This window comes from Oryctolagus cuniculus, chromosome 5, assembly GCF_964237555.1.
Source record: "Oryctolagus cuniculus chromosome 5, mOryCun1.1, whole genome shotgun sequence".
In the NCBI taxonomy this organism is placed as follows: Eukaryota; Metazoa; Chordata; class Mammalia; order Lagomorpha; family Leporidae; genus Oryctolagus; species Oryctolagus cuniculus.
In genome coordinates, this window is record NC_091436.1 from 155,295,767 (window position 1) to 155,312,626 (window position 16,860).

Here is a 16,860-nt window from a genome sequence, read left to right on the forward strand (position 1 = left end):
CACAGAGACCCACTTCCCAGGACATCCAAGGAATGACACTAATTATGCCTCCGGCAAGAGCCAAGTGGACCCCTTCAAAGTAGCTATTTAAAGATAAATGCAAGCAAACACTTCAGGTCCCACTGTATTGTTCATTCCATCTTCCTTTCCTATAAAAATTTTAGGTCAGGTATTGAAGAGGAAAACAGAGTCTCACCAAACTTAGCCAATAGGTCTGTGAGTATCCTAACCCTTGAATGAGCTGGGATTACATTATATATTACTGCTAAAGGATGAGGGGAGATTTTCATTCTCAAGATTTTCACAAAAGGCACTTAAGGGGGTTCAGAGGAAAGGGCCTTCCAGTCTTCACTAACAGATCATGAAAAACAAGGCTTACAGGACTCCATTCACTGCCTGCCTCTCAGCCTCAGGGCTTCTCTTCCACATTCCAAGTCAGCACACAGACTATGAAATGCACTCATTGGGGACTGGAGAAAAGAATGACCTGCAATCCAAGGCAACAAACAGCACTGCCAGGTCTCTGATTTGATTCTTTCATTATTTCTGCAACCAGACTTTCTTTCCTACAAATAATGAGCTTATTAAACATGGTCCTCTTTACCCTAACACAGGCCCCTGTCATCCAAGGGTGATGGACTGACTGGGCTCTCTAAACTCAACAGGAGGTTCAGGCCTTTGACAAGCTCCATTTGCTTTGGAATCAGCACCAAAAAAGAAGAAATCAAATTAGAATGCAGGTATGAGAAATGTTAATCAGATTCCCCACTGTCAACTTTGCCAGCAAAGGCTTCAGATGAAGCAAAGATTAAACCAGGGATATGTGTCATCAGCCACTGATATAAAAAGTTAGAAACACATCTAAATGTAAATCAGGAATTAGACAAATTATGAGACATTCACAAGATGGAACACTGTTAAACTATTAAAATGATTTGACAGCCAAGTGTTTGTAGGGCACCGTTAAGCAGGAAAACCAGGCTGCAAAAATAAAAGGCTAATGCAATACTATTCCAGGAAGAAATACGTATTACACAGACAGCAGGCTTGGGGAGAATCCACAAAGCAGGTGATTAACAGTGGTTGTCTCCCAGAAATGGGGAGGAGGCTAAAAGTTCATTTTTTGCCAACATTCTCTCCTGCTTATATTCCCAAGAACACCTTTACTTTTCTTAAATTAACAGAAGATTCTTTAAGTGCCACAAAGTCAAGAATCATCAATTCATTCCTATACATTTCATAACATGAGTGCTCAAGCAATTATACACTGAAGATGCCATCTAATGCCACCAAATCTTTCAGACTCCAGGTTCACGAAGGTATCAGACACATCCTCTGTCATTTCGTGCTTTCAGAGCTGGAACAAGTAAACATACTTCATCTCACAAAAACACAGCATTCGAAAGCTAAGGTGACTCACAGATCTAAAAACACAGCATTCTAAAGCTAAGAGGACTCTCAGATCTAAAAAGCAGAGGAGAAACCTGAGTGCAGTAAGAGCCTTTACTGTACACCACTAGCTAAAAACAAAACTTAACGCAACCTATTGTATGGCCTCACAAATAGAGGAGAAATTTCCAAGAATCAGCCTAGTATTTCCAAAATTGATTCAAACAAATCCTAGGTTCCACTTAATTCTTTGTTGCATCTGACAACTCAAAGTAGTAAACTGTATCTATGACAAGATGGTTCTCTGGAATCTTTAAATTTCAAAACTGAGTATGTGGTAATACCTTCGCTACATCCTATTTATCTGAACAATAAACATACCTCTCAAAGTATAGGCCTCTCCAAATCTCAAAGAACCAGAGAAAATATGAATTTAAAAAGTAAAACATATGTACATTCCGCACAAACATCCACATTCCTCTCTACATACACACACAGACATAGAAAGTCCCTGCCCTGTTCCTCTATGTCCTGATCACTGGGCCCTAAAAACTAACACGGCTCTACCAGCTCTGTGAAAAAGAGCCATTCCTTGGTCAAAAGAGAAATTCCCCTTTGTCCCAAGAGAACAGGAGCAGTGGATCCTCTGGAGACACAGACCATTACTCATAATCTCTAAACTGACCACAGTAATTCTAGACAAAATTCCTTTCTCATCTTGCCAACGTGGTCAACTTGTAGGTGCCATTTTCAAGAGCAGCTCCAAATGCAGTAAAACGACATACATGACCCAAAGTCACAAAGTAAGAGTCCCATCACCATAGGACATTATTCACCTGAACTCATCTTGCTGTGCTGTGCCCCTGTTAGATTTCTTCAGCTCAAATTCCTTCCTCATCCCAATCTCCTCTTCCATTTCTGAGGATACCAACCCAGTCCTACCAGATTCACAGCCTGTTGGCCAGTTCTCCTCTTCCCTTCAGCCTTGGTGGCCAATACAGCGCCAGATTCTGCCATATTTCCCCCAAAGTTTTCTTTTTTCTCTCTTCACACTCAACACCAAGAATCACTAGAATCTCTCAGAAGGAGTTTGTTAAAGAATAATAGATTTGAACTACTGGAGAGCCTACCTACCCATCGCCTTTATGCAGGACCAAGTGATGAACACAGGGTAGGAAATTTCTAATAGGAACATGATTACTCTCCTTCATTATGTCGTTAAAATCTTCAGGGCCTATCACTACAGCTGATAATGTCAAATACAAACCACAGTTCTTGGTTTTTCCTTTGCTAGCAACCCAGTCACAAAGGCAATACTGAAACAGAGCAACCAGGGATGGAATAAGAACCAATCAATCATGTTGGCTACAGGAGAAAAGTAAGATTAAAAATGTTCTAGGGGCTGGCGCTGTGGTGTAGTAGGTAAAAACGCCGCCTGCAGTACTGTCATCCCATATGGGCACCAGTTCAAGACCCAGCTGCTGCTCTACTTCCGATCTAGCTCTCTGCTATGCCCTGGTGAAAGCAGAAGATGGCCCAAGTCCTTGGGCCCATGCACCCGCATGGGAAGACAAAAGAAGTTCCTGGTTCCTGGCTTTGGATCGGCACAGCTCCAGCCGTTGTGACTAACTGGGGAGTGAATCAGTGGATGGAAGACCTCTCTCTCTACCTCTCCTCTTTCTCTGTGTAATTCTGACTTTCTAATAAATAAATAAATCTTACAGGAGAAAGAATATTAAAAAAAAAAAAAAGTTCTACATGGGAGAGAGGTGGCAGCAGAGATGGTAGTAGTAACAAGAGCCAGGTCATAAGCACTGAATGAAGAAAATCTTACAAAACGTTTGGCTGTAAATTGATATTGGATGTACTGATGCTGACTTTGATTTTATGCAAAGAGCAGGAGACGTACATTAGATACACTCAACAAGCATGTGTGCAACAACCTCAGGCCAGAAATAACTGCTAAGAGAAATGACAACCCAATAGCTTCAAGAACACCTAGTGCCCAGAACATGGATTCTAAACAACTTCTGAAGGATCACTAAACAGCCACAGATTCGAGAAAAAAGACCCAATGAAACCTTGTTTTCAACCTATAAGACTAACAGGGACACATCAAAAAGATGAACAGGCCAGCCAGAAGGGGCTCCACGTATGAGATCTGGAATCTGGAATGTTAAAATGATACTAGCACTCAAGCGGGTCATTAGCCTAAGTTCTGGCTCCTGATTCTACTTTCTGCTAATGCAGACCCTGAGATGCAGAAGTAAATGGGCTCTGCCACCCAGAAGGGAAATGTGGACTGCATTCCTGGTTCCTGGCTCTGTCCCCAGCCCACTCTTGCCTGTGGTGAGCATTTTGGTGAATGCATCAGCAGAAAGGAGCTCTCATTCTCTTTCTCATAAACAAATAAATAAGTAAATAAATAAAATTATATTAACATGTTTCAACCCTTTGAATGAAACAGGGTATCAGTCTGTAAAAACACCATGATATTAATGAATCTAGCTTCATGATAAATGAAATATGTACATAATTTCAAGTAACTCACTCCCATATACATTCATAAATTATAAAAGTTAATAAATTTAACTTTATATGGAAAATACCTGACATACCACCTTAACTGAACAACCAATGTGAACACCATCTGTATAAGAACAGAATGAAATTTTGTGCCTCCCAAGAGGATTCACAGATATAACATCATTTCTATGAGCCTATAATCTTAAAACGTCACAAGTATCAAAGTCAGAGACAGCAATTAAAGGCATCCCCAGATTCTGATCTTCACACTTTTGCTTGCAAAATGGGCACAACAAGACACTGTAGGCAATGTCAACTGGGGTGGGGTGGGGGTGGGGGGTGGAGGGTAGGGTCTCAGGACTACACAATGGAACTGCACCCCTGTCAACTCTCAAATTTCAATGGCTACAGGAAAAAATCCATATCTGAACGAAATCTGTAGTAGAGTTCAGAGGAGTGATGGAACATCAGGTAGAAAGTTATTGTTTAAAATGGTCCATGAAAACTCTCCTTGATATGGACTTACATCCTTCTATCTCTGTAACAATTTTTGTGCTCTTTCAACTCAGAGGTGAAAGAGGGCTCATTGGGCAAAATAAGGCCCATTAAGTTATCTGGAGTGGCCTTGCCAAGGCAACTGCAGTCAGGACTCAGAATTCAGAAAGTCTATATAGCAGGTTAATTTTAAGTCGATAATCTTGTATGCCCTGCAATTGATGTTTCAGATATCCAAACAGACCCTGGCAGAAAAAAAGGTTCCCCACACCCATCATAAGTGATAGGAATCTTAGCTTCCATAATAAACAATTTCCTAAGTCCTGATAAATCCAATCTCATGCTTTCCTATAAAATTTTATTTTCACCTTGTTCTGTGTTCACATATACATGGTTTTACTGAAATAATACTTAACAACTACTGTTTTTCTTTGAGTAGTACCGTGCCAGGAGAGCACTGTACCATGTCACGTTGGCTCACTGGCAAGAGGTCTCAGGAAACCTGGGAAGAGCCATTCAAAGCTCCTCCACCACAAAGTGACAAGATATCCAAAAACAGCAATGTGTGTGCAAATGTGGTGACAGCTGACTGTGGTAGTGACTGAAGGTTCTAAAGGGGTGGCTTGGAGCAATCAAATTATAGCAATTAGAACTACAAACTGTGCTACTGTGTGTTGAGAAGCCAAGAAGAGGAATACAGCCATCAAGAGAAAATGGGGGGAAAAAAAAAAAAGACTCACGACTCAAGCAACACCTGTTTCAGCAACAACACCTAGACAGCCCCTGGTCAAGCAGAAGGGCCCTAAGTTCAGGCTGCAGAACTGAAAGGTGAATGCTGGAGAAAGGCACAATGCGGTTTTACTCCTTTTTCTCTCAACGAGGCTTGAGAAGTGTGCTGGTAATGCATTCTTACCTCGAAGGCAGAGAAAAGTAAGAAAATCTTCTGTCTTAGGCTTCCTTTTAGAGAGGTCAGAGATTTGAGTAGCAGGAGGGGGTAGCAATGGCTCCACAATCTTCACTGGAGTTGTGCTGGGACTGTTCGGTTGAGATTGAGCAAACTTCCTTTGTGCTTGCAGCCTGGGCCTGTAAAAGAAGAAAAGAAGTAACAATAAATTAAGCAGAGACCAAAAGATGTAGATCTACATACAGCAATGAAATCAAGGTACTCCCTCATCCTCAAAAAAAAAGGCAAGCCTATTTCAAGCAAACTCATTCTTCCTAATAAAAGTTCTTTATCTCGCACACTCTCGTAAACCACAAGCCTGCTTTAAGGTGCAATAAATTTAGTTAAAGGGCTGTATTTTATATATGGATATAAAATAAGGATCATGAACAAGTATATGTACCAGTGAATACATACATACTAACCACACACATTCCTGCATGTTTTAAAAAAAATTGCACATGCCAACAGCATATAATTAATGCCTCTCATAATTTTGTTTCATCCCAAAGTATAGGATGCTGCCATACTGTATCCAGTCATGAGATGCTGCCTTGAATACAATCCTCTCTGGCTATGTCCTTTCATCCAGTGTCCATCTCTACCTCCCAGTCTCCTGACCCAGCAGGAATAGTGGCTCCACTCTAATCTCTCCTGAATTCAGCCACTGAAGCTCACTTACCTAACTAAAGCCTGTGAAGCAAGAAAAGAGTTAGAAAGACACAGCCGAGGGAGGAAGCAAAGAAGAGATACATGAAATGAGAAGGCCTCAACCTGTTGCTGCTGACTTTAAGCACAGAAGAAGGATACCATAACACAAAGAATGTGGTGCCTCTGAAGTTGGGAGCAACCTTTGGTGCCAGGCACCAAGGAAACAGGACCTCACTCCTACAGCTATATGGAATGGGGCTGGCCAACAACCTAACCAAATAAGTCCAGCAAGCTAACACATTTAATGTCAGCCTTGGGAAGCCTGGAGCAGCAAATGCAGACATCTGACCTAGTGAATGATTTCCCTGGAACCTCTGCATGACTACATGGCAGAACTTGAATCTGTTTTTGTTACAGAATGCTTTCCAGTTCAGAGAGGAAGAATTACGACACAGATCTACCAGAGCTGGTGGCAATGGGAGGAGAGTTACCAAAAGGTGACAAAGAAAAGGAACCTCCGAAAGGCAAAAGCTTACAACAACAGGATGCTGCACAGCAAACATTTGTATCACATTATAATCATCTGTATTAAAAAGGTTTTACATACTAAATGACAAAAAAAGTCTGCAATGCAAAAAAAAATATTTCTCTCCAGTCTACCCAATCTTCTTCCTACACACACGAAACTGTGGATTACCCTTCAAAATAGAGTCAAGTTGACAATCCGTATCCATTTTAGGACAGTCCTTCCTTATGCAGACCCACACTGGTAGTAACCCTCTAACTTATTCATTTGGTGGAAACTGGACCAGTATAAATGGACCCTTTCACCTGCAAACTCTTATGTGAAAAGATGCTTCTTGCCATCAGTGTAAACTGTAATGTATTTTGGAAATATTTCTCTACTTTTTTTTTTTTTTTTTAATTTATTTGACAGATAGAGTTAGTGAGAGCGAGACAGAGAGAGAAATGTCTTCCTTCCGTTGGTTCACCCCCCAAATGGCCACTACAGCTGGCGCTGCGCCGATGCAAAGCCAGGAGCCAGGTGCTTCCTCCTGATCTCCCATGCAGGTGCAGGGGCCCAAGCACCTGGGCCATCCTCCACTGCCTTCCAGGGCCACAGCAGAGAGCTAGACTGGAAGAGAAGCAACCGGAACTAGAACCTGGCGCCATATGGGATGCTGGTGCCGCAGGCGGAGTATTAACCAAGTGAACCACGGTGCCAGCCCCTCTGTTTTCCTGACAGTTGCCAATGATGAATTTTCCATTCTCTATACAAGTCAGAATACTAAATATTGTTTTCATTAATTGATTGATTTTAATCTATTGGAAAGATATAGCAAGAGAGTGAGAGACAGAGACAGAGAGATAGGGATACGTTCCATCTGCTGGTTCACTCCCAAAATTCCTGCGAAGCAGAGCTAGGCCACACTAAAGCCAGAAACCCAAGACTCTATCTATCACAGTCTCACATTGGTGACGGGCCCAAGCACTTGAGCTACGATTTACTGCCCCCAGGATGCATTAGCAGGAAGCTCAATCAGTTCCTGGGACTTGAGTCAGTATTCTGTTAAGGGATGCAGGCATCCATCTGATGGCTTAGACCTGGAGCTCAAGGCCCACCCCAGTATGCTGAACTAACATTCATAAGTTTATCTAATAATAGCTTTTTCTTTCATTATAAAGACCTCAACTTCTAACACAGCAGTAAGCATCTGTGAGGCTATGAACGTATTGCTATAAAATGTCCATAAGCCCTGTTCATGATCCTCAAGAAATAATTACTTGAGGGCAGGAATACAGCAAAAACAACCAAAAAGCAACTTCATGGTTCAGGGTTTCTAATACATATTGTTAGAATCCCAAATACTGGCATATCACTCCAAACTGCCAAAAAAGAAATCAGGTACATCTGTGAACCATAAATTAAGTCTTCTCTTCTTGTGAGTGAATTATATACAATCATAAGTGTAATATCCTAAACGCTGATGGTTTGTATACCATGACATTTTAAAAAACACTCTAGTGTTTAACAAAATACTACAGCCACATAAATACAAAACAGGTTTCTATACTTTGTGTAAAAATTAACATCTTTAAATGCAAGCATTCTAAGGCCCAAAGTGGATGCCTGAAACTGAACAGTAACAATCCTTTGTAGACTACGTTCTTCCTATAAAGTTTCACTTACAAACTAAAATTGTAGCATACCATTATAGAAGGTATACAGATGTGATCTGTTTACATTGACCCTTTGTGTTGATGGCAGAGAGCAATTCTAATGAAGACAAAACTGTGGATAAGGATGGACTACTGCATTGTCTATGTCCCATCAAAAACAGTACTATCTAGATTCACATTCCTGATACGAATTGACATTCACTACTGGGCAATCTATAGACTTCCAAAAAAATCTACAAACAGGCCTGCAAATAGTGCAGTAGGTAAAGCTACTTTTGGTAGTATGAGCATCCCATCTGGGAGTGCCAGTTGCAGCCCCAGTTGGCTATTCCACTTCAGCTTTCTGCTAATGTGCCTAGGAACGTAGTGAAAGATGCCCCAAGTGCTTAGGAACCAACCACCTGTGCAGAAGAATAGGGAAGAGTTTCTGGTTCCTGACTCTGGGCTCAGGCATGACTATTACAGCAAATTTAGGGAGTAAACCAGGGACTCAAAGATCTCTCTCTTTGCCTTTCAAAGAAATAAATGTATTTTTTAAACATCTACAAATTTCACAGCATATCAAAAGCAATTAAGAGAGGCCGAGCTGTGGCACAGTACGTTAATCCTCTGCCTGTGGTGCCAGCATCTCATATGGGTGCCAGTTCTAGTACCAGCTGCTCTCTATCAATCAAGCTCTCTGCTATGGCCTTGAAAAGCAGTAGAAGATGGCTCAAGACCTTGGGCCCCTGCACCCGTGTGGGAGACCAGAAGAAGCTCCTGGCTCCCGGCTTCAGATTGGCATAGCTCGGCCGTTGCGGCCATTTGGGGAATGAACTAATGGAAGAAGACCTTTCTCTCTGTCTCTCCCTCTCACTGTCTCTATCTCTCAAATAAATAAAATCTTGGGGGGAAAAAAAAAAGACTTAAGAAAGTAGGCATTTAGCCTAGCTTTCAAAATAGATATTTGTCAAGATGCACAATGGAACACTGAGGTTTACCACTGCCTGTGGATCTTGACTTCAGTAGCAGTGACGATGGCTCAAGTAACTGGGTCCCTATCACCCATATGGGAGACCTGGCTTTAACTCTGGCCCCAGTCACAGTGGTCATCTGTGGAGTGAATCAGTAGATGGGAGTTCGCTTACAGTCTCCCAAATAAACCTAAAAAAGAAAAAAGAGAAAGAAAAAAGAAAGCAAACCAACTTGAGAACCAAAAAATAACCAACATGACATAGGCCTTTTAACAAGATATAGATAGAAAGCTAATTAATAGGGGCCAGCACGGTGGTGCAGCAGGTTAAGCTATCATGTTCAACAACAGGATTCCATAAGTATGCAGGTTTCAGTCTCAGCTGCACCACTTCCAATGCAGCTCCCTGCTGATGTGCAAGTGCTTGGGCCCCTGCAGCCTCATGGGAGACCTGGATGGAGTTCCAGGCCCAGCTCTGCCACTGCAGAAATTTGGGGAATCAACCACCAGAAGGACGATCTGTTTGTCTGTTCTCTCTCATCTCTGCCTCTGCCTTAAAGGGGGGAAAAAAGCTAACCAACAGAAATCCCCAAATATTATAAAGAACACAGCAGTTAAGACAATGCCAATGTCTCTATGTTACAGGGACAAAGAGCATTTCTGAAATCTGCTGACTACCTGTGTGTGAGGTGAGTATAAAAAGGAGAAGCTTCAAAGCCCAGAGCAGGGCCGTTCACAAGGGACATGGGATAATGAGAATGTGGAAGACATTCAGATAAATAAAACAGTGCTTCTCAAATCAAGAGGAGGAAATTTATGTTTGGTTATTCTACTCCTGCCTTACAAATGTTCTGTTACAAATGACTGGGGCCAGCGCTGTAGCAGAGCAAGCTGCTCCACTTCCAATCCAGATCCCTGCTAATGTGGCTGGGAAAGCAGCAGCAGATGACCAAAGTATCTGGACCCCTGAACCTATGTGGGAGACTTAGAAGAAGTTCCTGGTTTCAGCCTGGCTGCTGAACCAGTGGATGGATAATAGCTCTCAGCTTCTACCTCCCTGTAACTATGACTTTCAAATAAAATAAATCTTAAAAAACTAGTCTCGCCGGCGCTGCGGCTCACTAGGCTAATCCTCCGCCTGCACCACCAGCACATAGGGTTCTAGTCCCAGTTGGGGCACCAGATTCTGTCCTGGTTGCTCCTCTTCCAGTCCAGCTCTCTGCTGTGGCCCGGGAAGACAGTGGAGGATGGCCCAGGTCCATGGGCCCTGCACCCGCATGGGAGACCAGGAGGAAGTGCCTGGTTCCTGGCTTCGGATTGGTGCAGCGCCACGGCCGCAACACACTGGCTGTAGTGGCCACCAAGGGGGTGAACTAATGGAAAAAAGAAGATTTCTCTGTCTCTCACACTAACTCTGTCAAAAAAAAAAAAAAAAAAAAAGTCTCCAATAACATAGAAAATTGAAATAGACATAGTAAGACATTGATTACAAACCCAAATTTATTATACAAGTCAACTGCTTGAGATTCCTAAAGCTCATTCTGGGTTCCTGAACTTGAGTCCCCACCCTGGCAGCAGCCATACCTTGCATAGCAGCGCGTCACTGCACTGCCACACGGCCCTCACCTGGGCACTCATACCAACAGAATGACCTTTCTTCACCCCAATGTACCCTCTGTTTCCAAACAAAACCAATTTTGTTGCTAATATGAAAAATACTTCTAATTTTTTGTTCTATGGAAAAGCTTTTCAACTGGAAATTACATCATGTGTCCATCTTCATTAAAACAAAGACAATTCATACTCTGGGGACTACAGGAAATCCTGCAGGAGAGAATGACAGCAACAACAAATGCCACACATGACGCAGCCCCAATGAGAAACAAACAAGTAAACACAGAAGAGACAGACGACAGAGGGGACATAGACATAATTTACAATTTTGGGACCTTAGAGAGAAACTGCTGCTACCAGTCTGCAAATAAAAGGCAATTTGTGCGATATGATTTTCCCAGTGAGACTATGAAAAGTAAGGTAATAACAGATTACAAAGTGGCAGCAAAATGCATTAGCTCCAAGCTCCTAAGAACATGTGATTAGGTATCCATGAGACCTAGACGAAACCAGGAGTTAAAGAACAAGACAGAGGGCCGGTTCTACTCCCAGCTACTCTTCTTCTGATCTAGCTCTCTGCCATGGCCTCAGAAAACAGAAGATGGCCCAAGTGCTTGATTCTCTGCTCCTGCGTAGGAGACCCAAAAGAAGCTCGTGGCTTTCTTCAGATCGGCACAACTCTGGCCCATGCAGCCAACTGGGGAGTGACCCAGAGGATAGAAGACCTTTCTCTCTGTCTCTCCCTCTCTGTGTAAGTCTACCTTTCAAACAAACAAACAAATAAATCTTAAGAAAAAGAACAAGACAAACGAGGACAGAAGAATCCACAAAGGACAGGCCTGCAAGTGTGACCTTTCATCTCTTAGAGTCCCACAAGGCTTACAAAGTTAACTTTGCTTTTATTATTTTTCACTATATTTGAAAGGCAAAGAAACACAGAGATCTTCGATCCACTAACGCACTTCTTTTATTTTTATTTATTTATTTATTTATTTACTTGAAAGAGTTAGGGAGAGGGGAGAGGGGAGAGGGGAGAGGGGAGAGGGGAGAGGGGAGAGGGGAGAGGGGAGAGGGGAGAGGGGAGAGGGGAGAGGGAGAATGAATCTTCCATCCACTGGTTCACTCTCCAGATGGCCAGAGCTGCGCTGATCTGAAGGCAAGAGCCAGGAACTTCTTCTGAGTCTCCCATGTGGGTGCAGGGGCCCAGTGCTGGTGAGGGAAGCAGCGACTCTGTGTGTGTGTGTGTGTGTGTGTGTGTGTGCTTTAAAGGACAACAAATTCAAACAGCAACCTCAGAAGATATGTATCTGGGAGGAATTCCTTCTAGTATCTGCGATAATGTTATAAGCTAGTGACTTTGGTATTTTGCCAGATCTAGAAGAGACCCCTCACTGCACGATGAGACCTGACAAGGGCCACAGAGCTTGAAAGGCAGAACAAACAGGAGCAGGAGGAGCTGAGCATTAGATCTATGAGGCAGAGCTTTCTGTGCCACCCCACAGAGCATCCACATGGCAGTTGAGCTGAAGTCTTGTCATGGGCAAGTCCACCTCTGTGTGCCCCTCTAGAAGTTGGCAGGTTTAGTAGAAGCCCGGACATTGTTCACAGGAAACAAAAAGAAGCTCTGCTGACTAAATCACACTGAAGCTAAAATATTCTCCCGAAAGGGAGTAAGAGTTGAAAGTCAATGAATAAAGTGATCTGGTCCCATTGTGATACCTTATTGTGTAGGCCATTTATTTCCACCCCAGAAGAAAAGGTTGTTAAAAACAATCTGAGGGGATCTTGCTTACTCAAAACTGTTCTCTTCACGTGGCATGCCCTCCCCCTTTGACCTGGCCACAGCTGGCTTATCAGCACCCACACAAGCTAAGGCAGCATACTGTGCCTGCTATTTTTTTTATTTCATAGATTTAGACATTGAGAGAGAGAGACAGAGAGAAAGGTCTTCCGTTACCGTTGGTTCACCACCAAAATGGCCGCGACGGTCTCCCACGCAGGTGCAGGGTCCAAGCACTCGGGCCATCCTCCACTGCCCTCCCAGGCCACAGCAGAGAGCTGGACTGGAAGAGGAGCAACCAGGACAGAAAGGGTGCCCCAACGGGGACTAGAACCCAGTGCCCATATGGGATGCCGGTGCTGCAGGTGAAGGATTAACCAAGTGAGCGACAGCACCGGTCCCTGTGCCTGCTTTAATGGAGGCTACTTCTTTGGTGTCTCAGCAAAAGTCACCTCCTCAGAGAGGCACAAGCATCAGCCACGGCCCACCATAGCACCCTGAATGCATTCTTCTGCACTCTGAGTGAGGGCCCACACAGTGCTCTATACTGTAGCTTCCACTACAGGAAGTGCTTGTTTTAGATGCTCCAAAGCTGCTAGTAAGGAGGAAGAGGAGAAAGGCACCTATGCTGCACACAGTTCATCACTCCCAATTCAGCCTGATTCAGGAATCCCATTAACTGGCATTGGAGTGATGGAACAGTGATCCAGATGTGCCCGAGAGATAGCTGGCTGGAATTCCATCACAAAAAATTAGATAAGCAGGGTTGGTGCAGTGATATAGTGGGTAAACCCCCTGTCTCAAGTGCTGGCGTCCCATCTGGGAGCCAATTCGAGCCCTGGATGCTCCATTTCTGATCCAGCTCTGTGCTATGGCTTGGGAAACCAGCAGAAGATGGTCGAAGTTCTTGGGTCCCTGCACATGTACGGGAGACCCAGAATAAGCTCCTGATCTGCTCAGCTCTGGCAGCTGTGGCCACTTGGGCAGTGAACTGGCCTATGTAAGATTTCTCTCTGCTTCCCTGTAACTCTGCCTTTCAAGTAAATAATTAAATCTTTATTAAAAAAAAAAAAATGCCTCCTGCGATACCAACACCCCATGCAGAAGATGGCCCAAGAACTTGGGCTCTTGTAACCCATACGGGAAACCCAAATGGAGTTCCAAACACCTAAGCACATCATCACAATTTCTGTCACCACTGAGTAAGATGTTTCACCATTGCTATCATTCCACAAAAGCCAATGAAAGTCTGAGTTCAGGTCTTGAGCACCATGAGGCACAGGCCTTTCACTGTATTCTGTGTGTCTTCATGCAGTGCAACCATCCCTGGCCACAATCTGCTAGGCCCATCATGCAGACAGGCCGATCAGCTCATACGCAGTTTTAGACCAAGTGGTACCAACTCCCCACAAGAAGAGGCCTACTCCCTCTGTTTCATGAATGCAGATTACCCACTGAGCTTCCTTTCATTTGGTGGTATCACCAGCCATCATAAAAATGTCTACCTTTATGATCTTAAAAAAACCTACTTAATACATTGTTGATTTTTTTAGACTTAAAAAAAAAGGTCTTTATAAAGGAACAAAATAAACACTAGAAAGTTAACAAGTACATTTTGAGACAAGCCTTGTAAAGAAACCCCCTGAATGTTCTCCAATAGCCCTAGGCCCCTCCTCCACTTCCTCAAATGATAAGTTGTGACATTTCTTGGGCAGCTGGCCACTAGGAGCCTCACAAGAGGGTAGGACTGTTTCCTCAGGTTTCCTCTGGGGGTCATCTATGGTGCAGAAATCACCCAGCTTCTCACTATCTGTGTACTCAATCTCTATGATATGGTACAATGGCTGTCTCTAATTAAATTCCATTTCTGCCTGAGGTATCTGATAGTTTACGAATCTAAAAGGACACAGCTCATGCAATGTAACACAGGCTGAGAGAGTAGGAGCCAGGAAAACCAAGTGGTCAGAAGCAAATGCACAGCTGGTCCCTTGCTGAAGGACGTGTATGCCAAAACATCATTTTATTAACTCAATTTTCTGATATGAAACACATAAGCCAGTAAATCCAATTATTTAGATTATATCCCAATTCTAAACATGGGGCATGTAATGGGTAAGAGGGGGAAAAGGGAAGATTTCTTCATTCAAAATCAGAAAATAAGACACTGTGTGTCTGGCAAATGCAAAGTGACCAGCATGGCTGTGCTCTTTGTGCTAGTGTGGGAGGGGGCGCTGAAGCTTTGCCAACTTGTTGAAAGGCCTATTCAAAAAAAAAAAGAAAAAAAATTTTTTTCCCTGTGTTTCCATCCCCAAAATAATTATCCACTCTATTCTACCCTTAGACACATACACTACAAACCTGGCAGCTACTCAAAGAAATGAGAGTGTGGCCTTGTGCATGTGTTGGAGTTTGTGGGGGGTCGAGCAGGGGATATCCCCCACGCAGGGCAAGCTGCCCACCAAATTCAAATGCAAGTACAGTTGTGGGCAAACCACACAGGATGGTTGTAAACATCCTGACTAGTACAGAGAAAATAAACACATCCTCAAGTGAGCCCAGAGGCCAGTGGAGACCAACTTCCACCAAACTCCGTAACGAGAAGCAGCAGCCTCTAAGCTGACAAGTACCCTATTCCTGTAGTGGCAACGCACGTTTATTTTACCAGCACACACACACAGTGACCAAAAGGGAGAGGGACTGGCTCCAGGATTGAAGTTCTATCAAACGAAATGCCTGTTCTATAGTATTTTGGGGACACAGCCATCCTGTTTCACAGCCTTACTTTTTGCGTTACATGTAAACAGATGAAATAGTTTGTTTATGCAAAAAACCACAGGATATTAAATATTTAGAGCACTTGTCTTAATTAAGTTACAAAGGGAGCTATTTAGAGTAAAAGTTTGCCACAGAGGATTTGGTTAAAGGAACTGCGATGGGATGGATGCTCTCATGCTGAGTCGCTGGAAAGTCCCCTTTAGAAAGTGGAGTGGCAGAAAAGAGCCCTAGCATCACAAAACCTGAGTTACCATCTCCAGCAATTGGGCCTCAATTCTCTCACATAAGCTATTTTTAGAAAAATAATAGGGATACAAACAGGAAAAACAAAGGCTGTCTAGCTCTAAGCCTCTTGGATCTCTGACTTGGTGACTACTTGGCACGCCCACACTTGTGTTCAAGTCCTGGCTCTGCTTCTGATTCTAGCTTCCTGCAAATGTATATCAGGGGCGCAGGAGATCACTGTCACAAACATGAGAGATGTGAATTGAGTTCTACTTTCCTAGCTTCCCTCTGGCTCAGTATAAGCCATTACAAAAATCTGAACAGGGAAGCAGTTGGTGAAATATACTCCTCCCACTTCTCTTTCTCTTTCAGATAAAATGAAAATATAGACTTTAAATACTGAAACAAGGATCACGGAAATATAATAACTCCTTTAATGTACAATTCTATAATTTTACATGAGAAATACTGAGATTTTGTCAATATCCACTGGGAAATTAAAGTAAAAACTTCCAAATTGCCTCCCGACATAAAAAATCCTCACATCAAGTTCTAGATGCTGGTTCACAAAGAAAACACCAAAGTCGGGCGACTTTCAGATTTAAGAATACTGCTCCAGAAGGACAGATTTAACAATTCAAAAACTCACCCTATAATTCCTTTGAAGTATTAAATGGTAGCAATACTATTTATCTTCAGCTTCTTAAGAAGAAAGCCTTAATGATCAGAAGAACAATCAGAAACTCACATGAGCTATCTTTGGGATGCCGAGGCACCCACTAAGAGGTGACATACCTACTCTTAACTACATTCAGTAGCTCTATGCATCAAGGAGCTGGTCTGATGACAGGGAAGCCCTGCAAACCCAACACTACTCCTACACTGGGCCGATGTCACAATTGCTCACAAATGTCTCACTGCCCAAGAACACAGACAATAAAGGGCAGGGGAGAAGGTTAGGGTCCAGGAAAAAGAAGAAATTTTTGAAGTTACATTAAATATGCACAAGTTAGGCACAACTTTTTTGCAATTACAATATTCCCTGATGTGCATAAATCTCAGTCGGTTGACACTACACAAATGTTATAAAAAGTAGTATGTACTAAAGCTTTGGATCCAATCAATGAAATTATTTAATTGTTTCTTGAAATGTTACGCAGCCTTTTTTTTTTTTTTTGGACAGGCAGAGTGGATAGTGAGAAAGAGAGAGAGAGAGAGAAAGGTCTTCCTTTTGCCGTTAGTTCACCCTCCAGTGGCTGCCACGGCTGGTGCACTGCGGCCGCCGCACTGCGCTGATCCGATGGCAGGAGCCAGGTGCTTCTCCTGGTC

General features: G+C 43.1%; 1 protein-coding gene across 6 annotated transcripts in view; it reads right to left on the minus strand.

Moving 5' to 3' along the window:
* Positions 1 to 16,860, minus strand: part of JARID2 (jumonji and AT-rich interaction domain containing 2) — a 256,478-nt gene that overhangs the window by 60,005 nt on the left and 179,613 nt on the right. For all 6 annotated transcript variants that reach the window (XM_051855829.2, XM_051855828.2, XM_070074380.1 and 3 more), the window contains one exon: positions 5,324 to 5,493. In XM_051855829.2, coding sequence (XP_051711789.1) covers positions 5,324 to 5,493 — 170 coding nt within the window. The remainder of the gene's footprint in view (positions 1 to 5,323; positions 5,494 to 16,860) is intronic.